Genomic DNA, 16,843 nt, shown 5'->3' on the forward strand with positions numbered 1-16,843 from the left:
CTCATGAGGTGGTTGTAATTTTATGAAAGTAATAAGAGGGGAAGATTAACATCTTTGCATCTATCTCATAGTAAGGTGGTTTAATTCCTTTGTAGGATCAAGGACCTTTACAGGACCTGCTAGTAGAGGAGAATGGAGTGTTTCTCCCTAAAGGAAGGTGGTAATAGCAGCCCCAAGCTAATGCTCCTTCCCTCCATCTCCGCTCTCCACATCACTCAGAGGAGAGCATGGTGAGTGCCCAGCCTGCTACTTTTTAGGCTGTGAAACAAGATGTCAAAACCAGCACTGAGCCCACTAAGTCACGAGCATGGGGTTGTCCGGATTACAGCAGGTAAAGCTTCAGAGGGGAAGGATGACCTTTGTTGGGTGGGCTATTGAGTAGGTCAGTGCAGCCCCTTCCCCTGCACAGGCAACAGGTCATGCATGAGGCGGCTGGGCAGGGACTGTTGTGGGCTTGGTGCCTGGAAGCAGTGAGAGGGGGGTGCTGCAGACCTGCCCTGCCTTCCCCCTCCGTGGGGTTTAGAATAACCACACACAGGAAATCTGCCCCTAAACTGCTTGGGTTTATTTCCCCACACCCCCACCACCACCCAAAAAAAACAACAAAAAAACCCACTAAAACAAGGAAAACCTCTGTACAACTCAGAATGGCACCTCAAAGCCAACCGTGGCTGCTTCACTATTTGGTTTCAAGCCCACGCTCCAGGATGCCACGAGGTGTGACAGTGACACATTGACGGGCCTCAGCTGCTTTCCAGGCTGTCGTGACATGCAGCCTTCCCATGCTGAAGGTTTTGTGTATCCTTTATGAGCACAATCAGACAATTTGCTGTAGTAGTGTCATTGCTTTTCCTTTCAAAAAGCATCTATCACTGTGGTTTGGAAAGGGGTTAACACTTCCCTTTCCAAACCTTAACCGGCCAGTACATCTCCTGTGAGCTGCAATTATTAAATGACACTTCACAACTTCATCTCCTCTTCTGCTACATCTGCTTGCTGCTCCAGTGTGCAACCTCACTCACATCCCAAATATCTAAATGCGTTGTTTCCTCTGGTTCTCCCGCCAGCATGGAAAGAAGCCATACTTGAAGCAGGATTGCCTTTGAGCTGGCAGCAGACAAGTGGGCATTGGGCATTACTGCTGAGACTCTGGCAGGCCGTTTAGCAGAGAACCTTGGCTAATGAATGTCGTCCACACCTAGCAGATGTGCCACTGGCTGCCATGCCAGGGTTTTGACATAATACAGTGTTGCTGGACACCACAGAGATCAGGAAAAGCCACAGAGTAACTTGTGCCTTCAATGCAGCATTCAACCTCGCTCCTCACCCGGGTTGTTAATCGGTGTGTAAATCATATTTGTGATGTTTTCCCTCACAGCCGCCTCCCCTCCCCCATTTAAAAGGGGACTTCTAAAAAAAGAAACAACCCTTTTTTCCTGTGCTTTCCGATCAGGTCCCGTTGGTCTTTCCAGCTCCTCTCTGCCGTCGAGGGTGGGGGCGATCTAGCACAGGGGGTGCAGCTCCCCCGTTCATATGCATAATCCCCGTCCGAGCTCTGCTGCAGGAAGGTTCCTAGGACACCAATCTCGCCTCTATTTTCAGCTTTGTCTTTACTCTTCTGCCCTCCACCGGAGGGAAGGAGCATGCACCCTGCAGAGCAGGCACCCCTGGCGCCCCCAAAACTCCTCGGGGTCCGCTCTCCCCTCCTAATCCTGGTCGTAGTCCCGGAAAACGACATCCAGTGGCAAGTGCGAGTCCCCGGCAGAAGGTGCAAGGCCATCGGCGGGATGCGGGACGGGTATTCGGGCAAACCCTTCTCCCTCATCAGAGGGTCACTAACCCTCTACTTAGTCGGCGGTGGGGGCAGGAGAGGGGGCAGGAGAGGGCGCAGGAAGGAGCTGAGCTGACTGTATCCCACCGGTCCTGGCTGCTGCCTCTCCTTGCTATTCGGCTTCGTGCAGGATCTGCTGCCGTGTAGCTATAACCCTCACAGCTGCTTTTTATTCCTGCAGACAAGGAGGGGATGTGTCCCCGCCCCAGAGGACAGGTACCCCAAAAAAACGTCTCTCTGGGAGCTAGCCCTGCTCCCTCCGTCTTCCACTGGGATGCCGCGGCTGCTGCCAACGTCGGGAGGCTTTGGGATGTGTCTTTCAAGTCCGGGTAGAGGGCTGCGGATGATGTTCTTTCATCCCAGCTGGCTGAAAGTCAAGTTCAGCGCAGTGTGGCTGGGCGGCTTGTATGCTCTTGGGGGGATCGATATCGGGGGGTATAATTTCAAATACGTAATGCTGTGGCTGCATGAGATCAGGCACCGATGCAGGAGTGGAACGTAGATTGCTCGGCTGCTCTTCCCAGTTGTTTGTTTTGGTTGTTTTTTTTTTTCCCTCCACTCAGCCTCTTTGTCTTTCAATTGAAAACCAATTAAAGGTTTCCATAAATCTGTTAGCATCCCTTTTTAAGTGGGGCCTTCTGATGCTTGCTGTATTGCCCTTTAGATGCCTCTTCCTTTTTTTGTTTTACGATTGTTGTATCAATATAATGCTTCCTTTCTTTCTCTGTCTCTATAGATACAGATATACAAGGCAAACTAAAGGTTTCGGCTGCTATTCAGCGTCTCCTCATTTGTCCCAGAGCTGTAACAGTGGTGCCCTTTCTCTTCTGGCTGCTTTTCCCTGCTTCTGCAGCAGCAGTTATGGGAGAAGCAGATGGCTACTGATTGGGCGAGCTTTGTGGCTTTAATACTGAATACTTTATGGAAAAGGATTTTATCATGCTTGGTTGGCCAGAGGAACAACAGGATGAGATTTATGACTACAGAAAATAAATCTTTTTAAGTTTTAGGCTCCTTCACACACCCCATGCCAAGTTGCTATAGCAGAGCTGGAGCTGAAACCCTCTGCATCTTTCTTTTTACTTCCCTCCTTCCCTCCCCCTCTGTCTATCTGTTCTTTCACTGCTCTCCCACCCCCTCTGCACCAGGCTTTAACAAACCTCTGCAAACTTGGGGGACTGTCACTCACTGCAGATGCCTTCACAGCCCTGCAAGCTGCATGGGGAAAGAAAAGCCCATCCCCAGATGCTGATCATCCACCTGATGGGAATATGCTGAGCAAATCAGCTCCTGCCAAGGCCTGACCATGTGTAACCTGGGATGCGATCACCCAGGGTCGTGATTGGGAGTTCTGAGTGACATCCTCATAGATGGGACAACACGGAGGCCGTGTGGCCATCAAGGGGTGCCCAGGCTGGGCTGCTCACTGTAGAGTCTGGATCTCCCTAGGGGAGGGAGTCCAGCACTGCCTGACTCCACTGCACTGTACACTGGGCAGTTCTGTGTGTCTGTCCTCTGGTCACCCCTGTGGAGCCACACCTCCACGACATTGACACCGAAGCTAGAGGGTGACTAAGGACCATGCAGTGGGGGGCTCTAGCCCCAACACTGGACACTGGTGGTGGCACATAGGGACATAAAAGTCAAAGGGTGTACAGGAGGTAGAAGTAGATTCCAGCTCTGCGGGAGTTCCCCCCTTCTGTTTCTCTCCCTTACAACCCATAACATCCTCTGCCAGGTTGTTTTTTAAGGCATTTTAAGGAAGCTAAAGCTAGGTGAAAACTTTCCAGGTTTTAAATCTCAGTGGCTACTATCAGGTCAAGTAAGGAGAAAAAAACAACTGTGGTTGAGCAAATTGATTTTTGAGATAGAAAGTCAGATTTGGGGCTATATATTAAACTACTGGACTAACCACCCTGTATTATATTCAGTGGTCTGTTTTCTTGTCAGTGATAAAAAAGTTCTTTGACCTTGGGGAATACACAAATTAATATTTCTACCTAGTCTCTGTGCTTGCTCAGAAAGAAGTGCAGGGGAAGATCAAGGACCATCAGGGGCTGAAGAAAGCAGTGGTGTTTTGGCATTTCTGAGTCGGGATAACACAGGCGGAGAAGAGATGGATGCTGAGTCCCACTGGCGCTGCCTGAGCCTCCAGGGGAAGCAGGAGTGTTTGCTCCATTTTTGGGGACCCACAGCCAGTGCCCAGCAAAAAGGGCTTTATGGTTTTATGGTGGTGGCTTGACCTGGGAGTCCAGCATCAGTGGATGGTAATCCACTGGTAGTCCAGCATCAGGTCGATGGAAATAGGAAAGGACAGGGACAGCAGGACGGTTAGGAACTGAGCTGGAAACAAGGTAGGACAGGCAGTGCCTGCTTGTCCCAGCCCTGGCTAGGGCCTGCTGGTGGGAAAACGTCTGGCTGGCTGTGTGGCGGAGAAGTCCCAGCTGGATCCCTATGCTTGCTGTTCCGGTAGGAGAAAATCCTGCTTCTCCATGCCAAGGTTTGGAGTTCTGCAGCATGGCAGTGGTGCTGTGGACACCCAGGCACACGACTGCCCAGTAATAGTTAAATGCAGGAAGGATGATTTGTCATTCAGCTGAGGCCCCAGTCTATTTCCACTACAGAGGCCTAGCTGTCTGTTGGTCTCAGGGGAGTGGAACCATTCTGCCTGCATTTCTTCAGACACCAGAGAAGCTTGTGGCTCCACATTTCCTGTTGCTTTTCCATTCCCTTCAGTGTGCTCCCCGTGAAGACCACGAGCCAGCCCTGCCCATGGCAGCAGCAGTCAGAGAGGGGAGCAGGGCAGCTTTGCACATACATCCCTTCATCCATTCCTCCTCCCTGCCGGTCCTCGGCATCCCCTGGACAATCACAGCTGGGCTTGTGTACTTCTGGTAACTTGGTGTTTCCTCAGCCATTTTATTTCACAGGTGACTTTACAGTAGTCACCTGCAAGCTGACTCTAAGCTGTGTCTATGTGTCCTCAGAGGAGTAGCTATACATCTGCAGGCCTGGTTGCATGTCAAAACTTGGAGGCAGCTTTTCCCAAGGGATGCAGGAGTCTTTCTGAGCCTCACCTCGCTCCTTTCCCCTTCACCTTGCTGGGTGAAATCCAGGCACGAAGGAGGAGGCTCAGGGAGGGTGCCCTAGCATCCTCAGAGAGACAAATCCACTATCCATTCACATAGTAACTCATCACGGCACAAACTGGTGCTTCCCTCGGGGAGCTGAAGTGATCATGGTGACCTACCATCACCATCCCGCCGGCCCATGGGGTGCCAACCACCCTGCACCTCTAGATAGGGGCAGACCCTGGGGCTGGGTGCCTAGCAGCACTGCGAATCTCTAGGATTGCGGTTTGCCTGCCTGGCCCGATCTGAGCACAGTTTCGGTCCTGCACTTGCCGGTGCCGGGGACTCTCCTTCCCGGAGAGCCGGTTGTCAATGGGGGCCGCCGGGGAAGTCGGGAGGGGAGGTAGCTGCTGTGCTTGTGGGGATCTTGAAGCTGTGGGGAGCGGCGTGGGGCGGCTGGAGTTCCTTAGCCCAGGTCTCAGCTCTCCGCAGGAGGTTTATACATAACACGAGGATATATAACGAGATATTCCGTGTGTGGCTTAGGGCAGCGGCAGGCAGTCTCCGTACGGCTCCTGCGGGGTAACCAGAGGCCTCGCCGGGCTGTGGGTCCTCCCTGCCACCCCCAAAATTCCGGTGCGGTCGCTCGGTGAGCCCGGGGAGAGGCTGCCTCCCCGAGCCGCCCGTACTTCACGGTGGCTTTTCTGCGCCGCGCGCACCGGGACCAGGCTTCTGCCTGGAAGCCGGGGTCGGTCGGGGTTGAGGTGGGCGCTTCGCGGCCGTGGCGCCTGGAAGCGTAAAATTCCGAGGAAAGAGTCTGCGGACATCAAAGTGTCGTTCTGGGAGGCTGGGGCGATGCTGCTGCCGGAGGTTGGCTCGTGCGGCGGCATCGGAGGCTGAAGAAACGCTCGGAAACGCCGCTACGGTCCTTTCCGGTACCGGGGAATTTCGGTTGTGGAGATAATGCCGAAGCGATTTCGAGGTAGTTTACGTACCGAAGTGTCCCTTAAAATTTTGGCGAATAAAAATAATGCGTAGGTTTTCTTTCCTCCACCCCCCCCCCCCGCCCCCCATTAATGACAGTCATTCGGACAATTCCTGTCACACAGGGAGCGCTGGCAGCATTAAAAAAAAAAATATACGAGATGGGGGGGGGGGACGGACGACACCTAAATCAAACCAAGCCAACCAACAAACAACCCCCCCACACACACACAAAAAAAAAAGGGGGGGGGGGAGGGGGGGAAGAAACTTTTAAGCAGGAATTAAGATCCAAATTTTTACAGGCTCCCATCTTTTAAATGTTATTACAATCCCCGCTTTTAGCAGACGCTGTGTTTTGTCGAATTAATAAGATAAATGTTGAAAGCATATTATATGCAGCCTTTAATCCTAATGCAAGGAAAATCGCAATTATGTAGAGGATAAGTGAATTTGAAAGCCAAACATCAGCCTACTCCCTGATTGCAAACATTGTTCTCCTCTGGAAAACGCTTTGTCTCTTCTTTTGTTTGGTTTGGGGTGTGTGTTTTAAATTCTATTTTTAATATTATTTTTTTTGCCTGTTTGGTTTTTTTTTTTTTTTTGTGTGTGTGTGTGTGAAATGACGGCGACGAGGGAGCAACCACTGAACGCTTTTCCGCGCGGTGAAATCCTCCTTTTGGCACGGAGCATCCGCCGCTTACCGAGCCTGCGTGCGTGGCCGCGGGCATCAGAGCCCATCGAGTGCGGGTAGTGCGAGCCCCGCGAAGGGGGAGCTCTGCCGTAACTGGGGCCGCCCCGTCGGCGGCTCTCCCCGCTCCGCACCACCGGGACTGCCACTCCCGCCACCAGCACGTCGGGCCTCCGCCGGGCGCCTTCCCTTGCGGTGCAAGGGCATCCCCGCCTGCCTTCACCGCGGCGAGAAGGGATCTTATTCGTGTATTCGAGAGCTCGCCCGGCAGGTGACGGACGGGACAGAGCTGGGAGGCGGCCGCCGGGAACCTGGTGCCGGGCAGAGCCGCCGTCGGACTCCTCACGGCTCCCCGCCCCACACTCACTGCTGGGCCGGAGCGGAGGCCCCCAAACCTGCTCGCTGCCAGGGGAAACGCGGAGCGCGTGTATGGGTGCTCCCCGGTGTGTCGCTCCACTATTCCCCTTTCCGTAGGTACCCGATGTCCAGGTGAGGGGCTGGCGGAGGGCAGGCAGTGAGCGGGCAGCCCCCGAAGGGGTTAAAGGGAGGGGACGTGGGCTGTCACGCGTCATTGGGCAGATTATGTGCAGCAAACAAAAAGTGTGTGTCTGTGTGCCAGTCACTCACTGCATCGGGTCCATCTGCACCGCTCGCCTCCCCGGCCGCCTCCCCTCCCCGCCTCGCTCCCCGCCGCCGCCCCGGCCATGGAGCTGCTCTGATACAATAGCGCCGGGAGGCAGCGGGGGCCGCAGCCCGGCTTTGTGCCACTTGTCGGGCGAGGATTATATTCCCTCTCTCCCTGGTGAGTACCCGCGGAGGGGCCCCAGCGCGCGGCCGGGGAAGAGCGGCGGCACCGGCGGAGGGAACAATGCCGGGAGGCGGCGGCCCTGCCCGGGGCGCGGCGGCCGTGCCCGGGACGCCGTGCCCGGCGGCGGAGGCTCTGGGGAGCGGCCCCGGCTCCGCCCGGCCCTGACAAAGGGCGGCCGCGGGGGGACCGGGGAGATGCGGCACCGGGGGGAGCCGAGCGGGGCCCTGCGAGGGCGGGTGGAAAGTTTGGCGGGGGCAGCTCGCGGCCGTTTGTTTCGTTTGGCGAAATAATCCCTTCGGGGAGGGGATGCGCCGGGCAGCGCCGGAACGAGGAGGGCGACAGGGGGAAGGCGAAAACGCCCTCCCCGCGGGGCCCGTTACCGGGGGGGTGGGGGGGTGCGAGAGCCTCGGCCGTTCCGGGAGGTGAAGTTTCTGGGGGGGATACCCTGTTGTCTCCCGAAAGCGGGGGAGAGCAGCGGCTCGCCGGTGCGAGCGGCTCCGGATGTGAAATAGGCGCACGGAGAGGAACGCGTATTTATTCCCGAGCGAACCCGAACTAAACGATTTCAGTGGCAGATGGGGGGTGGGGGGGGTGGGGGGTGGTGGTGGTGGGAGTCAGCCTCTCACTAACCGAGTCAGGAAGGGCGAGGGCTCTTTCCCCGGCCTCGGCCCCTCGGAGCTCGGCAGCCGCCGTCCTGCTGCCCGCTCCGTGCCCGCGTCCTGCCAACATCCTTCCCTCCTCGCCCCCGCCTGCATCCGTCCCCTTGTACAGCCCAGGAGCCGGGGCTCACCCTCCTCCATAAATAAGCGTGTCGAGGTAAAAAATAATTACCTCTGCTTGCTGCTTTTAATTAAAGTCTCGGAGGGAAAGTGCTGGATTATGGTAATGAGCAGACATACGTTCCCTCTTGTCGAGTGGAGCGGGAGGTAAACTGACATGCAATCAGCGACAATGACAAGCCACTTGAAACCCATTCGCTCTGCTCCTCTCACAGCCCAGAGACCGGCCCTGCTCCTCTCGCAGGGCACCTGAGGTGGCTGTGGGGGGACGACACCGGCCAGTCGCAGCCGCTGCCCTTTTTTGTTCGGCTCTGCCCGTGGCCAGATCCCCCTGCTCCAGCCCGGTTGCTGCCCGAAGCCGGCTCCCGCCGCGCTCGCTGATAAATAAATCATCGCGGCAGCTTCCCTGCTCCTCGCCACCTTTATTTATTTTTTTCCAGACCTGTGAAAGTGCTCGCCTACCTTTTCTTGGGGTTTTGTTTGCTTGTTTGTTTTGGTTTTATTTATTATACATATATATTTAAATTTTCTTTCTCGGCCGCGCCGTAACGCGTCGGCTCTGCCCCTCTCTCCGCCCACAGGCATGGAGGACGCCGGCGTCCAGAGGGGAATATGGGACGGGGACGCCAAGACGGTCCAGCAGTGCTTGACTGACATTTTCACCAGCGTTTATACCACCTGCGACATCCCGGAAAATGCCATTTTCGGCCCCTGCGTCCTGAGCCACACATCGCTATACGACAGCATTGCCTTCATCGCCCTCAAGTCCACCGACAAGCGCACCGTCCCCTACATATTCCGGGTAAGACCCGCACATCTCCCTGGCCGAGCCGCTTGCCCCGCACACGGGAACAGGCCCCTGCCGCCGCTCTCCCCGACGGCTGGTCCCCGAGCGCATCCTCACCGCAGGGAGCAGCCGGGAGGGATCATCCGCCGTCGGGATGCTCTCCCCGCCTCTAACTGCCGGCTGCCGGGCCCCATCCCCTCGGTCGGTTCCTCCATCCGTCCGTGCGCGTTTATGAAAACGGGGTTTATAGGTGGACACGTCGGCGGCAAACGGCTCGTCTGAGGGGCTGATGTGGCTGCGGCTGGTGCAGTCGGCACGGGAGCGGGAGGAGCAGAACCTGGAGGCCTACATCAAGAGCGGGCAGCTCTTCTACCGGTCTCTGCGCCGCATCGCCAAGGACGAGGAGCTGCTGGTGTGGTACGGCAAAGAGCTCACCGAGCTGCTTCTGCTCAGCCCCGCACGGGCTCCGGCCCGCAGCAACGGTGGGTGCCCCAAAACCCCTTCCCATGGCCGGGGGAGGCCTGGCCGAGATCCCCGCCCGGGGTGATGGGAAGGGGGGGCCGCCATCTGTATCCCTTCTTCCCCTCCTCTTTCCTTTAATCCTCCTGGGATGCCTGGTAGCCGTTCCCGGCTGACGGTGCTCCCGTCTCTCTCTCTGTGCCGTGTGTCCGGCTGCAGGATCTCCTCCTTTCGCCTGCCCCGAATGCAACCAGCGCTTCCAGTTCGAGCTGCCCTTCGCCGCCCACCTCCGGTTCCGCTGCCCCAAGAGGCTGCATGGCCCAGATACCACTAGCCCCGCCGCCGAGGGTCCCGGCAGCAAGGACAGCGCCGGCAAGGAGCCGGAGGCCGGCAAGTACTGCAAGCCCGGCGGGCCGCTCCACCACCCCTTCCCCGGGGCCGACGGCGGCGGGGCCGCCGCCAGCACCAAGCCCTCCACGGACTTCCACAACCTCGCGCGGGAGCTGGAGAACTCCCGCAGCGGCCACGGCGGGTCCCCGGGGAGGCCGCCCCCCTCCGAGGGCGGCCCCGAGACGGCGGTCGGGAAAGGCAAGCGACGATACCCCGAGGAGGAGGAGCGGGGCTCCGGGGCGGCCGCGCGGGGCCGCTTCCCTGCGGAGCGGCCCGGGCTGCCGTCGGCGCCCAAGGAGGAGCCCGTGTGCGCCCCGCAGCAGCAGTATCGCGCCGCCGGCTCCTACTGCGGTTTGGAGGAGAGCGGCCGCCTCTTCGCGCCGCCCAGCCCGGAGACGGGGGAGGCCAAGCGCAGCGCCTTCGTGGAGGTGAAGAAGGCGGCCCGCGGCCCCGAGCCCGACGGCGGCGCCGCCGAGGAGGGCCAGGAGCGCTCTTCCCCCGCTGCACCGGGTGCGGGCGGCGGCGATCCGGGGCTATGTCCCCGCAGCGGCCCCGGGGTCCCGCTGTCCGCTCGTTTAGAAGGGGGCAGCCCGGCGCGGGGCAGCGCCTTCACCACCGTCACGCAGCTCGGGGGGACCGTCCCCGGCGGTGGGGCGGAGGAGCGAAAGAGCGCCTTCTCACAGCCCGCCCGCTCCTTCCCGCACGTCCCGCCGCTGGTGCTAGGTCAGAAGCTGGGCGGGCTGGGGGAGCCCTGCTCCGACGGCACCGCCGCTCCCACCCGCCTCTACGCTGCTGAGGCACTGGCCGTCAAGCTGCCGGGTGGCGGAGAGGCGGCGGGGGGAGGCGGCGGCGGCGGTGGTGGAGGCGGCGGCGGGGGGCTGCCCAAACAGAGCCCCTTCCTCTACACCACCGCCTTCTGGCCCAAAAGCTCGGCGGCGGCGGCGGTGGCGGCTGCCGCGGCAGGGCCGCTGCAGCTGCAGCTGCCGTCGGCGCTGACGCTGCTGCCGCCGTCGTTCACGTCGCTGTGCCTGCCGGCCCAGAACTGGTGCGCCAAGTGCAACGCGTCCTTCCGCATGACCTCGGACCTGGTGTACCACATGCGCTCCCACCACAAGAAGGAATATGCGCTGGAGCCCCTAGTCAAGCGGCGCCGCGAGGAGAAGCTCAAGTGCCCCATCTGCAACGAGTCCTTCCGCGAGCGGCACCACCTTTCCCGCCACATGACCTCCCATAACTAGCGGGAACACCCCCGTAAAAACCACAGTCCAACAACACCCCGCACACCGGGGACCCCTCTTCCGGCCCCCGCGGAGGGCGGTGGTCGCCCGGCGCTTTCTTCCCTTTCCTTTCGATGCACGCATTTTCACTTTGTGGGGAGGGATGGGGAGGGCAGCGGGGAAGAAGAGGAGAACATGAAGAAGTAAAAAAGGAGAAAAAAAAAGAAAGAAGGAAAACAAAAAAGAAAGAGGAAAAAGAAAGGGAAGAAAAAATAAGAATGGAAAAGAAGAAAAAATAGAAGGAAAAAGCATACAAGAAAGAAGAATTTTAAAAAACGACTTGAAAAGAAAGAAAAGTAGAAAAAATAAAGAAAAAGGGAAAAAGAAAAAAAAAGAAAGGAAAAAATAGAGGAAAAAAAAAAAAGAAAAAAGGGGGTTGGGGGAGCAAGGAAAAAATAAGTGAAAAAAGGAAAACACAAAGACTTTAAAAATACATTTTTAAAAATGTCATATATTGCAACATATTGATGCATTTGTCATACGTTTCTACTTAAATTATTAAGCACTTATGGTTTAGATGTAATAATAATTCTATGTCAGGGTAAATTTTTATTTTCGATATTCCTACAGAGTGTCACTTGGTGCCCGTGAAATGAAGTCTCAGTAGTTCCGTGTTACTTTCCCTTTAATGTTTGGAGTTGTGTTGGGGTTTTTGTTGTTGTTGTTGTTGTTGTTGTTGTTTTGGGTTTTGATTTGGGTATTTTTCTTTTCTCCCTGTTCCCCCGAAAAGATTTATTAAACTTTATAGTTTATCTGGGTATGTTGGATGCTTTGACAATAAATGACTTTATTTTCTTCAAAGCACCTGGATGTTAATCGATGCTGGGGGGTGGCAGTGGGGAACAGGGCCCCCAGCCGGGCTGCAAGAAAAAGGAGAGACCCCTTCTCCTTTCCCTTCCCCTTCACCTTTCCTTTCCCTTTCCCTTTTCCCTTTCACTTCCCTTCCCTTTTTTCCTTTGGGGTGACTGGGCCCAGGGGAGCACCACCCTGGGGTGTCCTGGGACAAGGAGTGCTGGGAGGGGCCGGAGAGTGGGTCCCCCTGCCCTAGTGTGTTACTGGGGTGATGGGACAGGAACACATGGGAGGGCTCAGTATCCTACCTGGGTATGGGGGGACAGTTTGGCCCTATGGCAGCAGCTGCAGCACGTGCATTTTGTGCCAGAGCCACGTATTCTTGGGTGCAAGGGAGAGCACCAGCCAACGCAGCAGCTTGGTGATGAAAACCGATGTCCACAGGCCGGCTGGCAATACTGCTGAGGGCCAGGCATCACAGGGATGATGCTGTGTATGGCCCAGCAGCCAGGCTGCAAAGCGGGAGGTGAGTCAGGCAGGAACTCAGGGAAGAGCCTGGGAGCCCCACAGTGCTGTGCAGATGGGTGCCACCAGCATCTCCTGCCGTGTGTGTTCGGGGGTTTGCCATCCAGACCTGCTGCAAAGCTTTAACAACTCCGGGGGAAGTTGTCTGCAGCTTCGGAGAGGATGCCCTTAAAACCTCTGTGCATTTTGACCCTTATTGCTTCTTCCTGAGGGGAGCTGAGGCTTACAGCCGGCTCTGACCCTCCATTAAATCAGAAGAGCAGAGGTCGGTCCCTGATACGGTGATATGCAACAGAGATCACGGTTTGGGGGTTTTCCCCACACAGCACAGCTTCCCTTAGCTGCTGTTCGCTCCATCAGTCCTTGAAAGCCACAATCCCCCAGGCCCCAGGACTGTGCGAATAGCTAACACACACACACCCCCCCCCCCCAGCTCGAGGTGCTGACACTGCACCCCCTGAAAGCCACCCACTGAAGTGGGCATCACGCGCGGCTCCACCTGCCCGCAATTAATTGCGGGAAGAGTCCCTTAATTACTCCCCAGGGACCTTCCCTTAAAGGCGGTAACAGCGCGGTGCGTCGCCGCTGTTGGAAGGCGGTGTTTGGCGGGGGTTCCCGTCACAGCCACGCCGGTGCGCCCGGGGCCGGGTGGGGATAAGGAACGCCGGCGGCAAGTTACCGGGGGGGCACTGCCACCTAGCGAGCATGGCGGGTTCGGCGGCCGAGCTCCTTTCTCCCGCCGGGTTTGTCCGCCCGGTGAGCGCTCCAGGGTCCCAGCCCAGGGCGGCCGCCGGCGCTCGGAGGGGCCTGGGGCACTGCGGAGGAAGGGAGAGACGGAGGATGCGCTGGCCGGTGGCGTGCCCTCACTCGGGTTTTGGGGTCTTCGCTGCTGCTGCTGCACCCCCTCTGGCTTCTTGAGACGCGGACAAAGAGGGTTTGCCTTGGGCTTGCCTGCACCAACTCCTTTTGCTCTCCAGAGCCATACCGACTTTCCCTGGGATCAGAGTGACTGCCACTGCCCAAACCCCACTCTCTTATATTAACAGCAATGCTGCATGTGGGATAAGAAGGAAGGGAATCTCACTGTTGGTTTTTATTCCTGACTGTGGGCTGACACTGTGCTGCATCTCTGCACAGCGCAGGGGCCAGCTGGGCTGCAGCACCAGCCGGGTTTCTTTGGCATGGGATTCTGTCCAAGAAACACAGGCCAGAAAAGAGCACCAAGGCACAGTCCAGGCATTTCTTTAAGGATAGAGCTGCATTTGTGGGACCACACCAGAACACTGGTGCAATGTGGCTACAAAACCCACCCTGCAAGGTGTGTCTTCAATGTGCTGCAGAGAAGTGAGGTACCTGAAGAGTGAAGAAGGGCAGCCTTTGGCCTCAGGCTGTCCCAGTGTTGTCAGGGGAGCACAGTTCCTGCTGCTTGCAGTGCTCAAGGCAAGACTGCTCTGTGGCCAGGCCACACTACAAATACAGGTAATTCTAACATATTGACATATTAGTGCTGTTACTAGGGTGCAGTGGGCAGGCTTGTGTCTGCAGTAATGTTTGAAAGCTGCTCTGAATTGTGTGTATTCTGTGTCACTGATGCGCACGGGAAAACTGTGGTTTGGGGTTGTTTTGTCTGGTGTTAATACAAGCAGCAGCAAGCAGCAGCCCTGCAGCTCCTGAATCCATAGCCTGAAGCCAAAAGCAGCTGCCTGCCCTAGGGCCTGATCCTGCCCCTGCCAAAACCAGTGTGAGCTTTGTCTCTGGAATAGCTGTGGAATAGCACCTGTGGGGTCAGACACAGGTGACTGAACCCCCTGGCTGCATGGACACGGGCAGAGCAGAGCTGCTTTCACTGCATTTTGATATTGAGGTCTGGGTCAGCCACCTTCCAGCTGCACTGCAGCCGACAGAGATTGCCCAAAAATCTCTCAGCTGAGTTTTTAGCTGAGCATGAAGATACTAAGCAGCATGATGGAGGGATGGAAAGCTGGTGCCTGGTCAGGGACACCACTTCCTGGGGTTGTTCCTGAAGAGGCTGGGCCCCTCTTTTCAAAGTGTGTATTAGCAGTTAACCTGTCATTGGGCAGGCTGCTAAAACTGAAAAGAAAAAAAACCCAAAACACAAAAAACCCAAAACCAGCTATTAATATTTCATTCTAATACCTAGCTCTGCATAGTGAATTATTCAGCTGTGGATAGCTAAGAAAGGGCTGAAATAGGTTCCTTGTTTCGAAAATAATGAGCTTAGAGAGATGTAGGGAAGAAAGCATTCCCTGTGAGGGTGGTGAGGCCCTGGTACTGGTTGCTCAGAGAAGCTGCGGCTGCCCCATCCCTGGCAGTGTTCAAGGCCAGGTTGGATGGGGCTTGGAGCAGTATGGTCTAGTGGAAGGTGTCCCTGCCTGTGGCAGGGAGTTGGAACTGGATGAGCTTTAAGGTCTCTTCCAGCCCAAACCAGTCTGGGATTCTAAAATTCTATTCAGTATTTATTCTCTGCTTTGGACCTAAAACTAGACCCTGCTGCTAAAGTTTTACTTGGAGGAGGAGAAGGTCATACACAGTACAGAAGATATTGATGGTGAGTCTAAACCAAATGCACACAACAAGAAAAATGCATGGGAAGGTTTTCTGTCAAATACAGCACTGTCCTGCAAAATGCTGGAAAATAAGAGTCCTATGTTAATGGTAGGACTGAGCAAGTGCAGGTCTGTTGCTGAAGGTGGTGCTTAATCACTAGTAGCAGCTATTTGTTTTTGTTCTGCAAAGCTGCTGCCAGCCCCTGCTTGCAGAAGCACAGTGGGGTATGTTGGCCCTGTAGTGGGAATGTGGTGCTGGCAGGGTGCTGCCGGGAAGCTGTGCTCAGCACCTCTTCAATGAAGCATCTGGGTGCCTTGGCTCAGCCTTGCACTTTCCTAGAGGAAAGTAAAGGAGCAGCACAGCTGCCAGGCTGGTGTTTTCCAGCAGTGAGGTGGCTTCTGAGAGACCCCATGGGGAAGAGGTGCATGTCACCTGGCAGCACCTGGGCTCCCCATGGCTCCTGAGTTATCCTAAACAAATGTAGTTCAACACCCATGTGTGTGTGCATATATGTATATAGTAACATTGCTTTCAGCTCTGCACAGACTTTCTTCTCTAAGGCTTGCACCTTCCACAGAAGGGAGGACGTTTCCCAGAGGGCAGTCCTTGCAGGGCATCTTTCTGCATATTGAGTCTCCTTCAGGCCATAAATCCTTGTCAGAAAGTGTTTTTTCCAACCTCCTGGGGTGCTGTGGTGTGTGTTTTCCTAGGGAGCAGCTGATCCCAGGGAACTTAGTGCCTGCACAAGTACAGGGATAAGATGCTGCTCCTCAGTCCCCGGAGAGATTGACTCCAGCATACTGTATACTGTGAAATGACCCATTCTGTGAGTGGAACAAAAAGCAATGCTGGAAGCCTGGCATGCTTTCCTTGTGAGGTTGTCTGGTAGGGTGCTACTGCCAGCCTCTCACAGCTTGGCTTGGGTTCATCATACCCATACACATGCATCCCGTGGGATCCAGTGGTGCTTCCTATAAATATAGGGCTAGTGGAGCATGTGGCAGCTCTGGTAGAACTAGGGCTTCACAAATCAGCTGACTTCTCTGGCTTGCTTTATGTCTTGTCACATATTCTTAAGATGCACTTTAATAGGAGTGGGCTCATGTTTGGAGGGGGACACACTCCTACCATGTGGAGCATGGCCCCGTGTTATTCAGCAGATCAAATAGGCTCAGAAGACCCCTTCTCTTCAAACAAGGAACCTTACACTTGAAATCCAACTCACCCTCTCCGTTTTGTCTGTCACAAAGCCTTGAATAATTCAGTTAATGTAACATCAGCATTAGGCTTCACAAGCTGCTGGTGTGTGTGTGTGTGTGTAAGGGCTGCTGCTGCCAAGGGCAATTACACGGGATTACTCCAGGAAGTTGACTATTAGATCTACTTATTTAGATTTAAGCTTTATCTTTTTTTCTTACTGAGTTATGTTACATGGACACTTGGACTCTGAAATTCATGTGTTGCATTAATGAACAGATTCAAATGAAAACAACCCAAGGCAGTGCAGTTCATGCCAGCTTGGGAGTTCAGTTTCTTAGGGTTTCAGTGTGAAGATGAAAATATGCCATGTCCTATAAGAATAATTAATATCTTGTGTGAGTGCTTTCTTTGCCAGCATGGCTGGCTGGTGTATGGAGGCACAGGAGCTGCTCTTGTGCCCAATCACTCCCTGATAAAGGGTTTAAACCTTTTTACATTCACCTTAACTTCCAGCGGCAGGAATAGTTTATAGTCTCCCTGACCTGGATGGAGAACAGAGATTTCACAGGGGCTGATACTTTTGCATCTTGCTTTAAAAGCTGCAGCTACTAAAGGTGAAATCCTCCTCAAGGGGAGGTGGCTGTGCCTCAGCTGTGCTGATACACAAGATCTGGAGCAAATGTT

General features: G+C 55.5%; 1 protein-coding gene across 2 annotated transcripts; it reads left to right on the top strand.

Moving 5' to 3' along the window:
• Positions 1-6,645: 6,645 nt before the first annotated feature.
• Positions 6,646-11,875, top strand: PRDM8 (PR/SET domain 8). 2 transcript variants are annotated; one of them, XM_065665172.1, is made up of 4 exons: positions 6,646-7,063; positions 8,743-8,963; positions 9,199-9,430; positions 9,627-11,875. In XM_065665172.1, exons 2-4 carry the CDS (start codon positions 8,745-8,747, stop codon positions 11,033-11,035), a joined length of 1,860 nt encoding a protein of 619 aa, XP_065521244.1. In that variant the 5' UTR covers positions 6,646-7,063; positions 8,743-8,744; the 3' UTR covers positions 11,036-11,875. The 2 variants fall into 2 exon arrangements, with proteins under 2 accessions (XP_065521244.1, XP_065521243.1); XM_065665171.1 differs by lacking the exon at positions 6,646-7,063 and adding an exon at positions 7,119-7,376.
• The last annotated feature ends 4,968 nt before the right edge of the window (positions 11,876-16,843 follow it).

This window comes from Lathamus discolor, chromosome 1 (assembly GCF_037157495.1).
Source record: "Lathamus discolor isolate bLatDis1 chromosome 1, bLatDis1.hap1, whole genome shotgun sequence".
NCBI lineage: Eukaryota > Metazoa > Chordata > Aves > Psittaciformes > Psittacidae > Lathamus > Lathamus discolor.

Excerpts from the sequence above, each read along its gene's own strand:
- PRDM8 (XM_065665171.1), top strand. The coding sequence starts at position 7,157 with ATGTGCAGCAAACAAAAAGTGTGTGTCTGTGTGCCAGTCACTCACTGC. Across the intron at positions 7,377-8,742 it reads TTATATTCCCTCTCTCCCTG|GCATGGAGGACGCCGGCGTC; the intron begins GTGAGTACCCGC and ends CTCCGCCCACAG. Across the intron at positions 8,964-9,198 it reads CCGTCCCCTACATATTCCGG|GTGGACACGTCGGCGGCAAA; the intron begins GTAAGACCCGCA and ends CGGGGTTTATAG.